The 16,273-nt window shown below is 45.7% G+C and overlaps 1 protein-coding gene across 38 annotated transcripts in view; it reads left to right on the forward strand.

Annotated features, from left to right (window-relative positions):
• The window catches only part of LOC134927837 (uncharacterized), a 1,188,393-nt gene that overhangs the window by 167,730 nt on the left and 1,004,390 nt on the right, over nt 1-16,273 (forward strand). Inside the window, exons 15-16 of one of the 38 annotated variants that reach the window (XM_063922886.1) lie at nt 10,661-10,690; nt 11,931-11,963. The exons of the other annotated variants lie outside the window; for them this stretch is intronic. Coding sequence (XP_063778956.1) covers nt 10,661-10,690; nt 11,931-11,963 — 63 coding nt within the window. The remainder of the gene's footprint in view (nt 1-10,660; nt 10,691-11,930; nt 11,964-16,273) is intronic. 38 annotated transcript variants of the gene reach the window in all.

Genomic DNA, 16,273 nt, shown 5'->3' on the forward strand with positions numbered 1-16,273 from the left:
TGAAAAATTTTACAAATTTGATACTCTGGCTAAGGAGGACCTGGAGTTCTCTCATTCGGTGCTACAGAGTCATCCGCACTCTCCCGCCCGTTTGGGAGCTTTGGTATAATCCCCATGGTCCTTTCAGGAACCCCAGCATCCACTAGGACGATAGAGAAAATAAGAATTTACTTACCGATAATTCTATTTCTCGGAGTCCGTAGTGGATGCTGGGCGCCCATCCCAAGTGCGGATTATCTGCAATAATTGTACATAGTTATTGTTAACTAATTCGGGTTATTGTTTAGGAAGCCATCTTTCAGAGGCTCCTCTGTTATCATACTGTTAACTGGGTTTGATCACAAGTTGTACGGTGTGATTGGTGTGGCTGGTATGAGTCTTACCCGGGATTCAAAATTCCTCCCTTATTGTGTACGCTCGTCCGGGCACAGTACCTAACTGAGGCTTGGAGGAGGGTCATAGGGGGAGGAGCCAGTGCACACCACCTGATCGGAAAGCTTTACTTTTTGTGCCCTGTCTCCTGCGGAGCCGCTATTCCCCATGGTCCTTTCAGGAACCCCAGCATCCACTACGGACTCCGAGAAATAGAATTATCGGTAAGTAAATTCTTATTTTTCCCCTGCTGCCTCCCTCCTACTTGTGCTGCTGGGATGGAGCGTGACCGCAATGCTAGCGTAACACTCCCTGACGCTTGCCTTGGCCATATTTTGAAACCTGTGGTATAGACGGCCGCCTGACGCCCGAGCAGCAAAGGCATCAAGGTGGGTGAAGTTATTACAGCTGAGAGCAGCGGAAGGGGTAGTCCGTCCGCGAGGGAGAAGTGTAACCACAAGTGAGGGACGAAGGACAGCCCACCACCGCGATCACATCACTTTAGTAGGACGATGACCATCTTCATGGTGATGGCAACATCAAGATCCATTCATAATCTTGCCGTGGGCTCCACAAACCCTTTTTACGCCTCTGCTGATAAGGAGACAGACAGGGTACAAGTATTGTGTTTTAATGTAAAAAAAAAAAAAAAAAATCTGCTACTTTCCTATCTCAAAGGAATTAAACACACTCTTTAGAGTAACGTGGGTTAATCCTGACATGAAATTTCAGATCCCTATAAGGTTGCTGATGTCCTTTCCTTTTCCCTCTAAGGATAGGAAGGGGTGGAAAAATCCACCTGCAGTGGATTCTTCAAGGACCTGGCTGTCATGTTAGGTTGTGCTGCCTGTACCTGGAGCGATCTCCTTAAAAAACCCTGCTGATCAGAAAACTGAGATTACTCTCAAATCCATTTGCACAGCAGTGGGAGTTGCTCAGAGACGCACAATTGCATGTGGATGATTACAAGGGCCATTATGAAATGGACGGGTAATATACTGAAAGGTTTTGACACAATGCCTCAGGATGAGATTATTACACTTCTGTGACATGTACAGGATTCTGCATATTTTTTTCTGTGTAGCATTCTAGGATATAGGCCTGATCATTGCACGCTCAACGGCTATGGTGGTGTCAGCGTGCAAAGCGTTATGGCTGTGGACAGCAGATGCTGATTCCAAGAGAGGTGTAGAGAGCCTTCCCTTTATGGTGGAGGCTTTGTTCGGTGATGAACTGAACAAGTGAATTTCACATGCTACGGCTGTTAAGTCCACCTATCTCCCGTCTGCAGCTCTGCCGGCTGGACGTTCTTACCCATACCCCACTCTACAGTCCTTTCGGGATTCCAAATTTAAGGACAGGGCTCAGGCATCAGCATGACGGTTGGCCCCAGATTCTGGGGGCCTTAGAGGTGGGAGCTCGCCTCAAATATTTCATTCACATTTTGGCCAGGCTCCTGCCAGGACCCCTGGGTGAAAGACCTACTCTCCCAGGCCTACAAGTTAGTTTCAAACGTTCCCACCACACAGATTCTTTAGGTCAGGCTTACCAGTTTCACACGAAACAAGAGTAACCTTGCAGAAGACATACAAACCGTTACGGACGCAGGTCATTGTTCCAGTTCAGCCTCATCTCCAAAGCAGGGGTTATTGTTCCAGCTTGTTTGTGGTACCGAAACCAGATGATTCGATACGGCCGATCTTCAACCTCAAATCACTGAACCCATTCTTCCGAGTGTTCCACTTCAAGATGTAGTCCGAGAGCAGTGGTCTCAGATCTGGAAGAAGGGGAATTTCTGGTATTTCTGGATATCAAGGATGCGTATCTTCAAATCCCGAAATAGCCTCCTCATCAGACTTACCTCAGGTTAGCGCTGCAGGACAGTCATTACCAGGTCTAGGCCTTGCCTTTTGGTCTCTCAACGGCACCAAGGGTGTTCACAGGGGTAATGGCAGAGATGTCGCTACAACTCCGCAAGCAGGGAGTGAACACTAGAGCACAGTTAATGGAAAGCATCAGCCATACAATACAACTTCTCACGGATCATGGGTGGATTCTCAATCTGCAGAAATCCCGCCTAGAACCTACGCAGAGGCTTCGGTTCCTGGTAATGATTCTGGGCACTGTGTTCCCTCCTATGGACAAGGCACAGGCAATTCAGATGATGGTTCATTCCATTCTGAAGCCTAACAAATTCTCAGTACATCTTTGCATATGATTACTGGAAGATGATGGCCTCCTACGAGGCAATTTGGTATGGATAATTGCATGCACGACCATTCCTGCTGGATCTGCTGGACAAATGGTCAGGGTCACATCTGCACATATGCGCCAGATGATATGCCTTTCAGCAAAAGCCAGGATTTCCCTCTCATGGTGGTTGCAGATCTCCCACATGATGAGGATGGGGGGGGGGGGGGGGGTGTCTGTCATCATTTCGGAATTCAGGATTGGATTCTGTTATGAATAGTTGTGAGCCTCCAAGGTTAGGGTACAAGGATCCATGGGGCTCGGTTCCATGGTAGGCGGTCTGATCAAGAGGTCTCCCTTTGATATATGTTCTGGAATTCAGGGTGGTTTACAATGCCATTCTGCAGGCCTTTTCTATCCTTCAGTATCGGGCCATACAGGTACGGTCGGAGAACCACCGACTGTGGCTTACATAACCCGACAAGGAGGTCCTAACAGCAGAGCTGCAATGAGAGAGGTGTCAAAGATACTCCTCTGGGCTGAGCGGAATGCCTAGGCCATTTCCATCATACTCATTCCAGGAGTAGACAATTCGGAAGCAGACTTCCTCAGCAGACACGGTCTACACCTGGGAAAATGGGGCCTCCACCCGCAAATTTTCAGCAGATATTTCATTGGTGGGGCTACCCGCAACTCAACATGTTGGCTTCTCGACTCACCAAGAAGCTTTTGCGTTCCTGTTCCAAGACGACGTATCCACACTCCGCAGCAGTGGATGCTCTAATGCCCCCGTGGATTTACCAAATGGTGTATTTGTTCCCCCCAATTCCTCTACTTCCCAGAGTTCTCAAAGGACTTAATGGAAAAGAGTTCTGGCAATTCTGATTGCCCCAGACTGGCCCCGCAGGGCCTGGTATGCAGGCCTCCATTCACTCGAAGGCTCCTGGCCTCTGCCAATTCAGGATGATCTTCTTACACAAGGGCCATTAGTCTATCCAGACTTAACTACGGCTACACTTAATGGAATGGAAGTTGATTGGGAGATCTTTTTGCGAGGAAAGAGATTCCGGGCATGGTTATCTCGACTATGATCCAAGCCGGGCAGATGGTCGCGCTAAAACATTACCATCACATATGGGAGACGTATGTCTCTTGGTGTAAGGATTGACAGTATTCTGCTGTAGATTTTCGTCTGGGACGTTTCTTGCACTTCCTGCAGGCTGTTGTGTTGAGCCTACGTTTAGGCTCCATAACAGTTCAGATCTCAGCCTTGTCCTTCTTCCAGGAAAAAATTGGCTGTTTTCCCAGTAGTCCAGACGTTCTTGAAGAGCGTCCTTCATATTCGACCAAACTTTGTGCCTCCCACGGCGCTGTGAGATGTCAATTTGGTTCTGACCTTTCTCCAATCGGATTGATTTGATCCTTTCCACAAGGTGGACATGGAGTATTTGATGTGGAAGGTTGTCCTTGGCCTCTGTGAGGCATGTTCTGGAATTAGGGGCTTTTATCCTGCAAGAGTCCTTCTCTGGTGTTTCATGAGGATAAAGCTGAGCTCAGAACTCGCTAGACATTCTTGCCTGAGGTGGTGTCGGCATTTAGTGGTTCCGGTTGTCACTGGTGCGTCTGTTACACCAAAGTCCTTGGACGTGGTTCGGGCATTGGAGATTTATGTCCAGTGGACAGCTCATCTCAGTAAATCACTCATTTTTTTTTTCTCTATGATGCTTCACGGATTGGTTGTCCTGCTTCGAAGCAGTCGATTGCATGTTGGGTCAGGCTTACGATCCAATGGGCTTATTCTTCAGCGGCTTTGCCACTGCCAATGTCTGTTCGGGCCAACTTCACATGGTCGGTGGGTTCTTCCTGGGCGGCTGCCCGATGTGTCTCGACTTTGCAGTTATGCCTGGCAGCTTCTTGGTCTGGTTCGAACACGTTTGTTAAGTCTTCGACCCCTTGACTACTGAGGACCTTCAGTTTGGTCAATCGATTTTGCAGGGGTCTCGGCACTCTCCCACCCGATCTGGGAGTTTAGGGACTTTTCCATGGTACTAAAACCATCCCAGTATACCCTAGGACGGTATCGAAAATAGGATTTTAATACCTACCAGTAAATCATTTTCTCATAGTGTATAACCCTCCAGATTAACTGTCCAATCATGAGATTCGTCCCACCAAGTTTCAGTAATAACTATAATATCATACTGTTTGTTTGCTAAAAGGACTTCTAGTTTCCCCTTTTTACCTGTAAGGCTCCTAGCATTAAGATACATAGTTAAGAGAAGTATCCCCCCTAATGCTAGGAACTGTAATTACTATGTGCATTATCGGCGATCCATGTTCATAGTTAATTTGTGTTTTGTTAGTACCCTTGCCCGCTGCTCTTTCCCTCCCTCCTTTTACACCCCCATTCAGCGCACTACCTCCATCCTTACTGGTCTCACTGCTTGACCCATAGGTACAAAATCTCCAACCTCCTAACCATCCTTCCCCCTCATCCCCCCAGCACTGCTGCCCCCTCCTCATTCAGGTACATTCACGTGTTTAAATTGGAGTCACGCTCTGCAATGGTTCAAAATTGTGTAAGACCAGGGCTCAGCTCTCAGCAGTCAGTATTCATATCAGCTGGTTCTTGCTGTGAACGATTGGCTTCCTTTCCTGCGGATTCATCCGTTATCTTCGGGGTTTTTCTATGTTTCATCTTTGGATTCTTCTCCAGTTGTTGTGTAGCTTTCTCTTTTTTTTTTCCCCTGTGATTGCGAAGTCCTACTTAACCAGTCCCTAGAATCTAGGGTTTTCAGTTCCTCTCCTTACTGGCTGTAACTTTTTAGCAGGATACGGTTAGGGTCTCTCTAAGTTTCTGTGTCTTTTTGAAGCAGCGCTGTTTTACGTTCCAGGCTTTTATTCCTGCGACAGTAGTTCTTAGCATCTTTCACAGGCTCGGATTTCCTGGCATTGGGGCTGTATTTTGCTTGATATGATATTGAATATAATTCTCAATACCAGCTGGATGGAGTTGTTAGCTATCATTCTTCTTGAAGGTGGATCCATTTGTGTGCGGGTGGCCAGGGACATGACTAGCAGTCCTTTTGGTTTTCATCTTTTAAGTTGAAAACCAATACTTTTTTGTTATGTCTCTTAATGGACATATTCGTCCAGACACAAAAATGTCCTCTGTGATTATAACAGAAATATTTTCATTTACTTCTGTTTTGCTTTAATACCTAGAAAGTTAACCTTTTTCACACTTATGTGAACTGAATTTGACTTAATTTTAACACTTGGTGTGAAAGTTCTAGAAGCACCCAGTACATAAAGGCTATTGATAGTCAAAACTGGCATATATGACATTATTTCAGAAAAATATTTAGGTTAGGCCTATATGTTATGATAAGCTGAGCCTGCAGTTTGGGTCTTTGTATTGCACGACTTCCACTGAAATGAACATATTATTTTCCATCAACTGTGGAAAAAAATAAATGGAGAATTGGATCAAAACATCTACCATATTATGCCCAAACGTTACTTTCTTTGAATTTATTTATTTTACCTGCTCTGATTTACATAAATCCCTGAAGTGGTCGGTACTGGTGACCATTTTTCCGCACTTTCATTTTGACATTATTTTTGCAGGAATGAATCCCTACCACTAAGTGGCATGCCTTCTAATTTTGGTTGCGGCCATAAGAAGAGGACACAATACACTAGTCAAAATATAGCTTTTATAAGAGATAATTATTTAAAAACTGCTGTCCATTGTAGTGACCTCTATGCCTGAAAGGGTGAACATCCACTAATGAATAGTTTAGGTTTTGTTTCTGTAGAAGCTATTTGAGGTGGATAGTTTGGTGCACTTTGTGCTTGCTCACTCCTAGAGGCAGCTTTAGAACTTCCCCAAGGTATACCAGAGTCCCCCATTTTGGATGAAAAAGAAAAGAGGGTTTTTGGTACTTAACCGTTAAATCAATATGGGGAACACTCTTTTCTCATCACTCATTCAATGTGGTTTTCCTTGATTCACCTCTCCTAAAGACTTGTTAAGTTGCAACTGATGTTCTATACAGTATGTCCAATGGCTCTATCTGAGCAGCAAGATTTCAAACAATTTTGGTTAGAATTTTGTGCCTGCTCCTGATTTTGGATTCAGCTAAACTCAAATGGTAAACCAGTTGTCCCACGGAAGATTGGGAGAAATGGATTTAATACAGAGTACCAAAAATTCTGTATTAACATTTATCACATTTAGAAATACAATATGTCATAGGAAACAGTCCACTGTGAAGTGTCATAGAGAACAGCCTCCTTCAAACTACCAGAGTTCTTGAGCATGTTTTGATTTTGAATTTTCACAAATCAAAACAGGCTTCCAGTTAGTGACCATATAAAGTCCCACTGTCCTTCTCTGTATTGAATTGGGAAGATAATGTTCACTTAAAGGTTGCCAGGTTTTATTTGCAACAATAAGTTACACGCCCTAAGGAGTTGGACAAGGTCCAGTTATGAGTTGGTCAGACAGCGCATGATGTTGTCACAAACTCATCAGTATCCAAAGTGGTTGTTGAGCACTGACACTTTGACCAAAGCCTCAGTTAAAAATTCATAATGACTGCTGACAGTTTTAAGGGATAGGAGTAGTAACCCTTCAGTGCTGCTTTCAGGGCCTTTGGTCTAAGGCTGAGACAAGACTTTCTTTCAATGTCTTGAAGCTCTGAACTGCTCTCAGAATGGCTCATTCTGTCATTCAGGGCATGCTGATACATAAACAGTTTAACAATGCCATGGCTTCTGCATGTATAAATCTTCAAATTGGGGACCTGGAGTTGCTTCACATTGTGAAGTAAACATTCCACATTCTGGTTGGCAAAGTAATTGTGGCCTTGATCATTCCGAAAGTCCACCTCCCAGTTCCCTACTATCTGAGTAAACACTCAGTATGCCCAGGAGTATCTCTACATCCATAGGTATTCAGTTAGTTTACAAAACATTGGGGTCTTCCAGAGTTAGATGCGGTGGCCTTCTGGCTAAGCAACAAGGGACAGTTTTGGAACAAACCAATGGTTGCATTGTCCTGTAGAGTGAATGAAATAGAAAACAGAATTTTTGGTTAAATCTGTTTCTCTGAATCCATTCTGGTGACAATGCTTTCCAACCATCTTGCTCAATACTGCTTTTATTTTGAGTGTTTCAATTACTTTTTTATTCTTTACACGTAATCCTTTGAGGATTTGTAACTTGGAAACAGAGAGAGTAGATAAGAGGTGCTTCTTTTTTTTACCCTATTAAATAAGAGCAGTACTCCTTTCATTCAGTTTTACTGCTTTTTCTCTTTACATTTAAGGTAACCCAATGGTGAATACTACATGGGTCCCAGCTATAGCAATTTTCTAGAAATGTACTATTTTTTTTATGTACTCATTGCACATCCCTCATATATGTATATAAAGTGCATACGTTTCCAGTTGCACAAAAAAAAATATTTACAAATTTTTGTCAAAATTTGCATGCGCTTAAACCACTTGCTGATGCTGCTGGGCCAATCTGAAGTAGGCATGCCTTCTAGCTGTTTAGTGATGGTCTCCACTGCAGCTTCCTGTGTCTCAAAACGAATCCTACACTTTCTGCATTTGATTTGAGGGAACACGAAGAAGTCGCCGGGATCTACGTCTGGATTGTACGCTGGCTGACCAAGCTCCTGGATGCGTTAATTTGCCAGAAATTCCACCACTTTCCTGGACTGGCATTATCGTGATGGAGAAGGGCACCCTGAGCATGCGTTCTTGGACTGAGCCTGTAAATGTCTTCCAGCACTTGCAGCAGGCCTTGGCTGGCGTACCAGTCACCAGTGACGGTGCTCTGCTGCACGAGTCCACAATAACTGCTTGGCCATGCTGCACTCATGTTAAAACTTCTGTGGTGGCGAGCCTCCAACTGGTGTCCACCTGGTTTGTTTAGTCCAGGGGTCGAAGCTGTAGACTCAGGATTCATTGCCACTGATAATCTCCCAGACAGAGTTTTAGCGGCCGTCCTAAAACCTGGAAAGCACGTTGCTGCACCAAGTCACCTGTGCCTCCTCCTACTCTGGAACCAGCTGAGGGGGAACCTAGTGTGAAGAAAACTTGCTCAGGCCAACCTTTTCATGGAGTATCGAGCACATGGATCCCAATGAGATGCCAAACGCCTTCTCTAACTGCGCCGCGGTCACCGTGGCGTCCACCTCAACGGGTCTGGGACTGAGGGTCGACAGCACAAAGGTCGACACACCTTAGGTCGACGCCAATTGGTCGACACACCTTAGGTCGACATGGACAAAAGGTCGACAGGAACAAGGTCAACATGGAAAAAGGTCGACATGAGTTTTTTATGTTTTTTTTGGTGTCGTTTTCTTCGTAGAGTGACCGGGAACCCCAATTTGTGCACCGCGTCCCCTCGCATGGCTCGCTTCGCTCGCCATGCTTCGGGCATGGTGCCTTCGCTTCGCTCGGCACACTTTACCGTTCCAATCGTAGTCCACGTGGATCGTTAAGTATGAAAAGGTTCAAAAAAAAGAAAAAATCGTGAAAAACCCATGTCGACCTTTTTCCATGTCGACCTTTTTCCATGTCGACCTTTTTCCATGTCGACCTTTTTCCATGTCGACCTTTTGTCCATGTCGACCTTTTGTCCATGTCGACCTAAGGTGTGTCGACCAATTGGCGTCGACCTAAGGTGTGTCGACCTTTGTGCTGTCGACCTGGAGTCCGGATACCCACCTCAACTATGGCTCGTACAGCAGCAATGTTGTCCTTAGTGATGGTAGACACAGGTTGGCCGCAGCGCTCCTAATCTTTCACAAACTGTCTCCCATGCTGAAATTCTGCAAATGTCTCGTTCGGAATGGTGCTTTCTCCTCAAAAGCAGCTTGCATTCGGTCAAAACTCTTCTGCTGTCGCAGAACATTCTTCTACAGGTTGAGTATCCCTTATCCAAAATGCTTGGGACCAGAAGTATTTTGGAATAATTGCATCCCATAATGAAATATCATGGTGATGGAACCTAAGTCTAAGCACAGAATGCATTTATGTTACATATACACCTTATACACACAGCCTGAAGGTCATTTTAGCCAATATTTTTAATAACTTTGTACATTAAACAATGTGTGTGTAGATTCACACAATTTATTTGTTTCATATATACCTTATCCATACAGCCTGAAGGTCATTTAATACAATATTTTTTAATAACTTTGTGTATTAAACAAAGTTTGTGTACATTGAAACATCAGAAAACAAAGGTTTCACTATCTCACTCAAAAAATTCTGTATTTTGGAATATTTGGATATGGGATACTCAACCTGTAGTTGTTGAAAATCATGGCTCTCCACTGACCTCTGCTGAAGCACCATAACGAATTTGTGAACATGCTGACTTCTTCGGTATGCGGTGCTGCTTATATATGTCATGTCTACCTATGCACTGCACATTTAGAAACTTATTGTACACCCCTCGTATGTGGGTGTACATTAGCCAGGAGACTTGGGGTTTTCTGAATAGCTGATTCATAATTTGGAGTACCACAAAACACTTTTTTTCGCGTGATGTCCCTGGCATTCCCTTTCCTCTACCTGTGATTACTTTGTGTTGCACAGCTTATAGGCCCTACACACTGGCCGATTTTCAGAAAGATATGAACGAGAACTCGTTCATATCTTTCAGTGTGGAGACTCCAGCGATGAACGATGCGCGTCCCCGCGCTCGTTCATCGCTGGTCTCCCGTCGGCTGTGCATGCAGGCCAATATGGACGATCTCGTCCATATTTGCCTGCACTTCAATGCAGCCGCGTGACGGGGGGAGTGAAGAAACTTCACTCCCCCCGTCACTGCCCCCCCCCACCGCCGGGTCGCTCGTCGGCCGTCGGGCACCTCGGCGGCGCATCGTCTAATGAGTAGGGCCCCTTAGTAACTGCAGGAGGAAGCACACTGTGTACAGGCTTGTGTATGTGGTATCAGCTATCAAGTGATAATTATTAGTGGTTAATTATTAGTAAATAAAAACATTTCTTCTAAATGTGAACATCCGCATTTACATTCAGGGTTATAGGTTTTTCTCTTTACATTGTAGGAAACCAAATGAACACCACAAGGTTTCAAGGTATAGAATGAGTATTTTTTGTGTATAGACATACTTTTGCTTATATATACATGTACATTATGTAGACAAGTGATTGGACACCCCAACCCACACGCAAACGAAATAGTGTGCTCCTGCCACAGACACGTGTTCGTGAAGGGATAAAACTGATAGAGGGGCACGGATTATTCATTTGCTAACTAAGGGGCAGATGTATTAACCCGGAGAAGGCATAAGGAAGTGATAAACCAGTGATATGTGCAAGGTGATAAAGGCACCAGCCAATCAGCTCCAATATGTAAATTAACAGTTAGGATCTGATTGGCTGCTGCCTTTATCACCTTGCACATATCACTGGTTTATCACTTCCTTATGCCTTTTCCAGGTTAATACATCTGCCCCTATATGGCTTGCCGGAAAGAGCTAACAAGAGTTTAAAAAGGGGGTCATCGTAGGCTGTGCAATATCGTGTATCCAGGGCGTTGTTGAACTGGTATACAGAAAATTCATAAGCCGGATTCGTAAGGCCAGCTCAGAGTCAAGATCTTAACCCCATTAAGAAAGTCTGGGACAAATTGGAGCGATCAGTGCATTCTAGACAGACTCTGCCTTGTCGCAGTTGGTCACTGTACTCAAGGTGGAATGGCAAAACATACCACCTGCTGTTTTCCAGGAATTTGTGGACAGTTTTCCAAGAAGGGTGCAGTAGACACCACATGTGGTGGACCTGCAAAGTACTGACGTCCATAAAATCTTGTTAATCTATTTGCTGTCAGTGTCCGATCACTTTTGTCAACATAGTGTGAATTTATTCAGATCTTTTCACATATTTTCTACCTGATGATCCCGTGTGTGTTTGTTTATTTATTTCCCCCCCCCATTACTGGTAATTACTTTATATTGCACAGCTCAGTAACTGCAAAAGGAAGCTCTCTATCAGGCCTGGCCAACCTGTGGCTCTCCAGCTGTTGTGAAACTACAAGTCCTAGAATGCTCTGCCACAGTTTTTGCTATTAGGGAATGCTAAAACTGTGGCAAGACATGCTGGGATGTGTAGTTTCACAACAGCTGGAGAGCCACAGGTTGGCCAGGCCTGCTCTCTATGCTCAGGCGTACAGTATGTGTATGATCTCATCTACTGTAGCATCGTGTCCAGTGACTTAGTAGCTGCATGTACAATTTGTCCTTGTAAATATGAACGTTCCCATTTACATTCAGTGCTACAGTTTGTATTTTTCTTTTTTTTTCTTTTACATTTTAGATAACCAGAAGATAAACATCAACATGGTTCCAGGTATAGAACATTACTGTATATTTTTTCATAAATTTTTATTAAAGCTATTTAAAAATGAAAGAAAATTGTACATCACAAATGGGCGGAGAAATAAGAGGGGACACCAGTCCAATAATAAAGGTTAAGCTAAAAAAAAAAAAAAAAAAAAACTTGTAAAGAACGTAAGCTGTTTTAATTTTAAAATGAAAATTTACCTTCGCTAAAGTAGGAGGACAGGATTCAGTACATCACATAAGCTGAGAGAGGATGGGGCCTGGTGGTGTACCAATAGGACCATATAGCTTAATCACCTCGTTAAACTAGGGTTCGAGTTGATATAGGTCTGAAGTGGGTAGGGAGTATTGGGCACAGAGGGAAGAAAAAGGCTGGAAGGAAGTAGCCTTGAGTTAGTAGCTCAATAAGGTTACCCCTCTAACATGCCAACTGTACAGGCTCATCAGGGAGAGTGGCCAACTGATCCCGAACATTAAGAGGCAGGAGTGAAAGAAAGCATATTAGAAGACAGAGGACTTATAATGGAATAGAGTCACAAATGGTCAACTAGTGGAAATTCTCATAAAATTATTATTTCTCTGACGTCCTAGTGGATGCTGGGAACTCCGTAAGGACCATGGGGAATAGACGGGCTCCGCAGGAGACTGGGCACTCTAAAAGAAAGATTTGGTACTACCTGGTGTGCACTGGCTCCTCCCTCAATGCCCCTCCTCCAGACCTCAGTTAGATTTCTGTGCCCGGCCGAGCTGGATGCACACTAGGGGCTCTCCTGAGCTCCTAGAAAGAAAGTATATGTTAGTTTTTTTATTTAACAGTGAGACCTGCTGGCAACAGGCTCACTGCAACGAGGGACTAAGGGGAGAAGAAGCGAACCTACCTGCTTGCAGCTAGCTTGGGCTTCTTAGGTTACTGGACACCATTAGCTCCAGAGGGATCGACCGCAGGACCCGTCCTTGGTGTTCGTTCCCGGAGCCGCGCCGCCGTCCCCCTTACAGAGCCAGAAGCATGAAGATGGTCCGGAAAATCGGCGGCAGAAGACTTCAGTCTTCACCAAGGTAGCGCACAGCACTGCAGCTGTGCGCCATTGCTCCTCATACACACTTCACACTCCGGTCACTGAGGGTGCAGGGGGGGGGGGGGGGGGGGCGCCCTGAGCAGCAATAAAAACACCTTGGCTGGCAAAATAATCACAATATATAGCCCCAGAGGCTATATATGTGATAATTACCCCTGCCAGAATCCATAAAAAAGCGGGATAAAAGTCCGCGAAAAAGGGGAGGAGCTATCTCCCTTGGCACACTGGCGCCATTTTCTCTTCACAGTGTAGCTGGAAGACAGCTTTTCAGGGTTAAAAAGAGAGGGGGGGCACTAAATTTAGGCGCAATATTGTTTATACAAGCAGCTATTGGGGAAAATTCACTCCGTGATAGTGTTTATCCCTACATTATATAGCGCTCTGGTGTGTGCTGGCATACTCTCTCTCTGTCTCCCCAAAGGGCTGTGTGGGGTCCTGTCCTCAGTCAGAGCATTCCCTGTGTGTGTGCGGTGTGTCGGTACGGCTGTGTCGACATGTTTGATGAGGAGGCTTATGTGGAGGCGGAGCAGATGCCGATAAATGGGATGTCGCCCCCTGTGGGCCGACACCAGAGTGGATGGATAGGTGGAAGGTATTAACCGACAGTGTCAACTCCTTACATAAAAGGCTGGATGACGTAACAGCTATGGGACAGCCGGCTTCTCAGCCCGCGCCTGCCCAGGCGTCTCAAAGGCCATCAGGGGCTCAAAAACGCCCGCTCCCTCAGATGGCAAACACAGATGTCGACACGGAGTCTGACTCCAGTGTCGACGAGGTTGAGACATATACACAATCCACTAGGAACATCCATTACATGATCCCGGCTATAAAAAATGTGTTACACATTTCTGACATTAACCCAAGTACCACTAAAAAAGGGTTTTATGTTTGGGGAGAAAAAGCAGGCAGTGTTTTGTTCCCCCATCAAATGAGTGAATGAAGTGTGAAAAAGCGTGGGTTCCCCCAATAAGAAACTGGTAATTTCTAAAAAGTTACTGATGACGTACCTTTTCCCGCCAGAAGATAAGTTACGCTGGGAGATATCCCCTAGGGTGGATAAGGCGCTCACACGTTTGTCAAAAAAGGTGGCACTGCCGTCTTAGGATACGGCCACTTTGAAGGTACCTGCTGATAAAAAGCAGGAGGCTATCCTGAAGTCTGTATTTACACACTCAGGTACTAGACTGAGACCTGCAGATAGTGCTGCTGCAGCGTGGTCTGTAACCCTGTCAAACAGGGATACTATTTTGCGAACATAAGTCGTCGTCTTATATATGAGGTATGCACAGAGGGATATTTTGCCGGCTGGCATCCAGAATTAATGCAATGGCCATTCTGTCAGGAGGGTATTAGAGACCCGACACTGGACAGGTGATGCTGACTTTAAAAGGCACATAGAGCCTTATAAGGGTGAGGAATTGTTTGGGGATGGTCTCTGGGACCTCGTATCCACAGCAACAGCTGGGAAGAAAATTTTTTACCTCAGGTTTCCTCACAGCCTAAGAAAGCACTGTATTGTCAGGTACAGTCCTTTCGGCTTCAGAAAAGCAAGCGGGTCAAAGGCGCTTCCTTTCTGCACAGAGACGAGGGAAGAGGGAAAAAGCTGCACCAGTCAGCCAGTTCCCAGAATCAAAATTCTTCCCCCGCTTCCTCTGAGTCCACCGCATGACGCGGGGGCTCCACAGGCGTAGCCAGGTACGGTGGGGGGCCGCCTCAAAAATTTCAGCGATCAGTGGGCTCGCTCACAGGTGGAGCCCTGGATCCTTCAAGTAGTATCTCAGGGGTACAGGCTGGAATTCGAGGCGTCTCCCACCCGCCGTTTCCTCAAATCTGCCTTGCCGACAACTCCCTCAGGCAGGGAGGCTGTGCTAGAGGCAATTCACAAGCTGTATTCCCAGCAGGTGATAGTCAAGGTGCCCCTACTTCAACAAGGACGGGGTTACTATTCCACACTGTTTGTGGTACCGAAACTGGACGGTTCGGTGAGACCCATTTTAAATTTGAAGTCCTTGAACACATACATAAAAAAATTCAAGTTCAAGATGGAATCGCTCAGGGCGGTTATTGCAAGCCTGGAGGAGGGGGATTACATGGTATCCCTGGACATCAAGGATGCTTACCTACATGTCCCCATTTACCATCCTCACCAGGAGTACCTCAGATTTGTGGTACAGGATTGCCATTACCAATTCCAAACACTGCCGTTTGGACTGTCCACGGCACCGAGGGTCTTTACCAAGGTAATGGCAGAAATGATGATACTCCTTCGAAAAAAGGGAGTTTTTAATTATCCCGTACTTGGACGATCTCCTTATAAAGGCGAGGTCCATGGAGCAGTTGTTGGTCGGAGTAGCACTATCTCGGGAAGTGCTACAACAGCACGGATGGATTCTATACATTCCAAAGTCACAGCTGGTTCCTACCACACGCCTGCTGTTCCTGGGGATGGTTCTGGACACAGAACAGAAAAAAAGTGTTTCTCCCGCAGGAGAAAGCCAAGGAGCGGTCATCTCTAGTCTGAGACCTCCTAAAACCAAAACAGGTATCGGTGCATCACTGCACACGAGTCCTGGGAAAAATGGTAGGTTCTTACGAAGCAAAATTCCATTCGGCAGGTTCCATGCAAGAACCTTTCAGTGGGACCTCTTGGACAAGTGGTCGGAATCGCATCTTCAGATGCATCGGCTGATAACCCGGTCTCCAAGGACCAGGGTATCTCTACTGTGGTGGCTGCTGAGTGCTCATCTTCAAGAGGGCCGCAGATTCGGCATACAGGACTGGGTCCTGGTAACCACGGATGCCAGCCTTCGAGGCTGGGGGGCAGTCACACAGGGAAGAAATTTCCAAGGACTTTGGTCAAATCAGGAGTCGTCCCTACACATAAATATTCTGGAACTGAGGGCCATTTACAATGCCCTAAGTCTGGCAAGGCCTCTGCTTCAAAACCAGCCGGTACTGATCCAATCAGACAACATCACGGCAGTCGCCCATGTAAACCGATAGGGCGGCACAAGAAGCAGGATGGCGATAGCAGAAGCCACAAGGATTCTCCGATGGGCGGAAAATCACGTCTTAGCACCGTCAGCAGTGTTCATTCCGGGAGTGGACAACTAGGAAGCAGACTTCCTCAGCAGACACGACCGACACCCGGGAGAGTGGGGACTTCATCCAGAAGTCTTCCAACTGTTGGTAAACCGTTAGGAAAGGCCACAGGTGGACATGATGGCGTCCCGCCTAAACA

Source organism: Pseudophryne corroboree, chromosome 5, assembly GCF_028390025.1.
Source record: "Pseudophryne corroboree isolate aPseCor3 chromosome 5, aPseCor3.hap2, whole genome shotgun sequence".
Lineage (NCBI taxonomy): Eukaryota > Metazoa > Chordata > Amphibia > Anura > Myobatrachidae > Pseudophryne > Pseudophryne corroboree.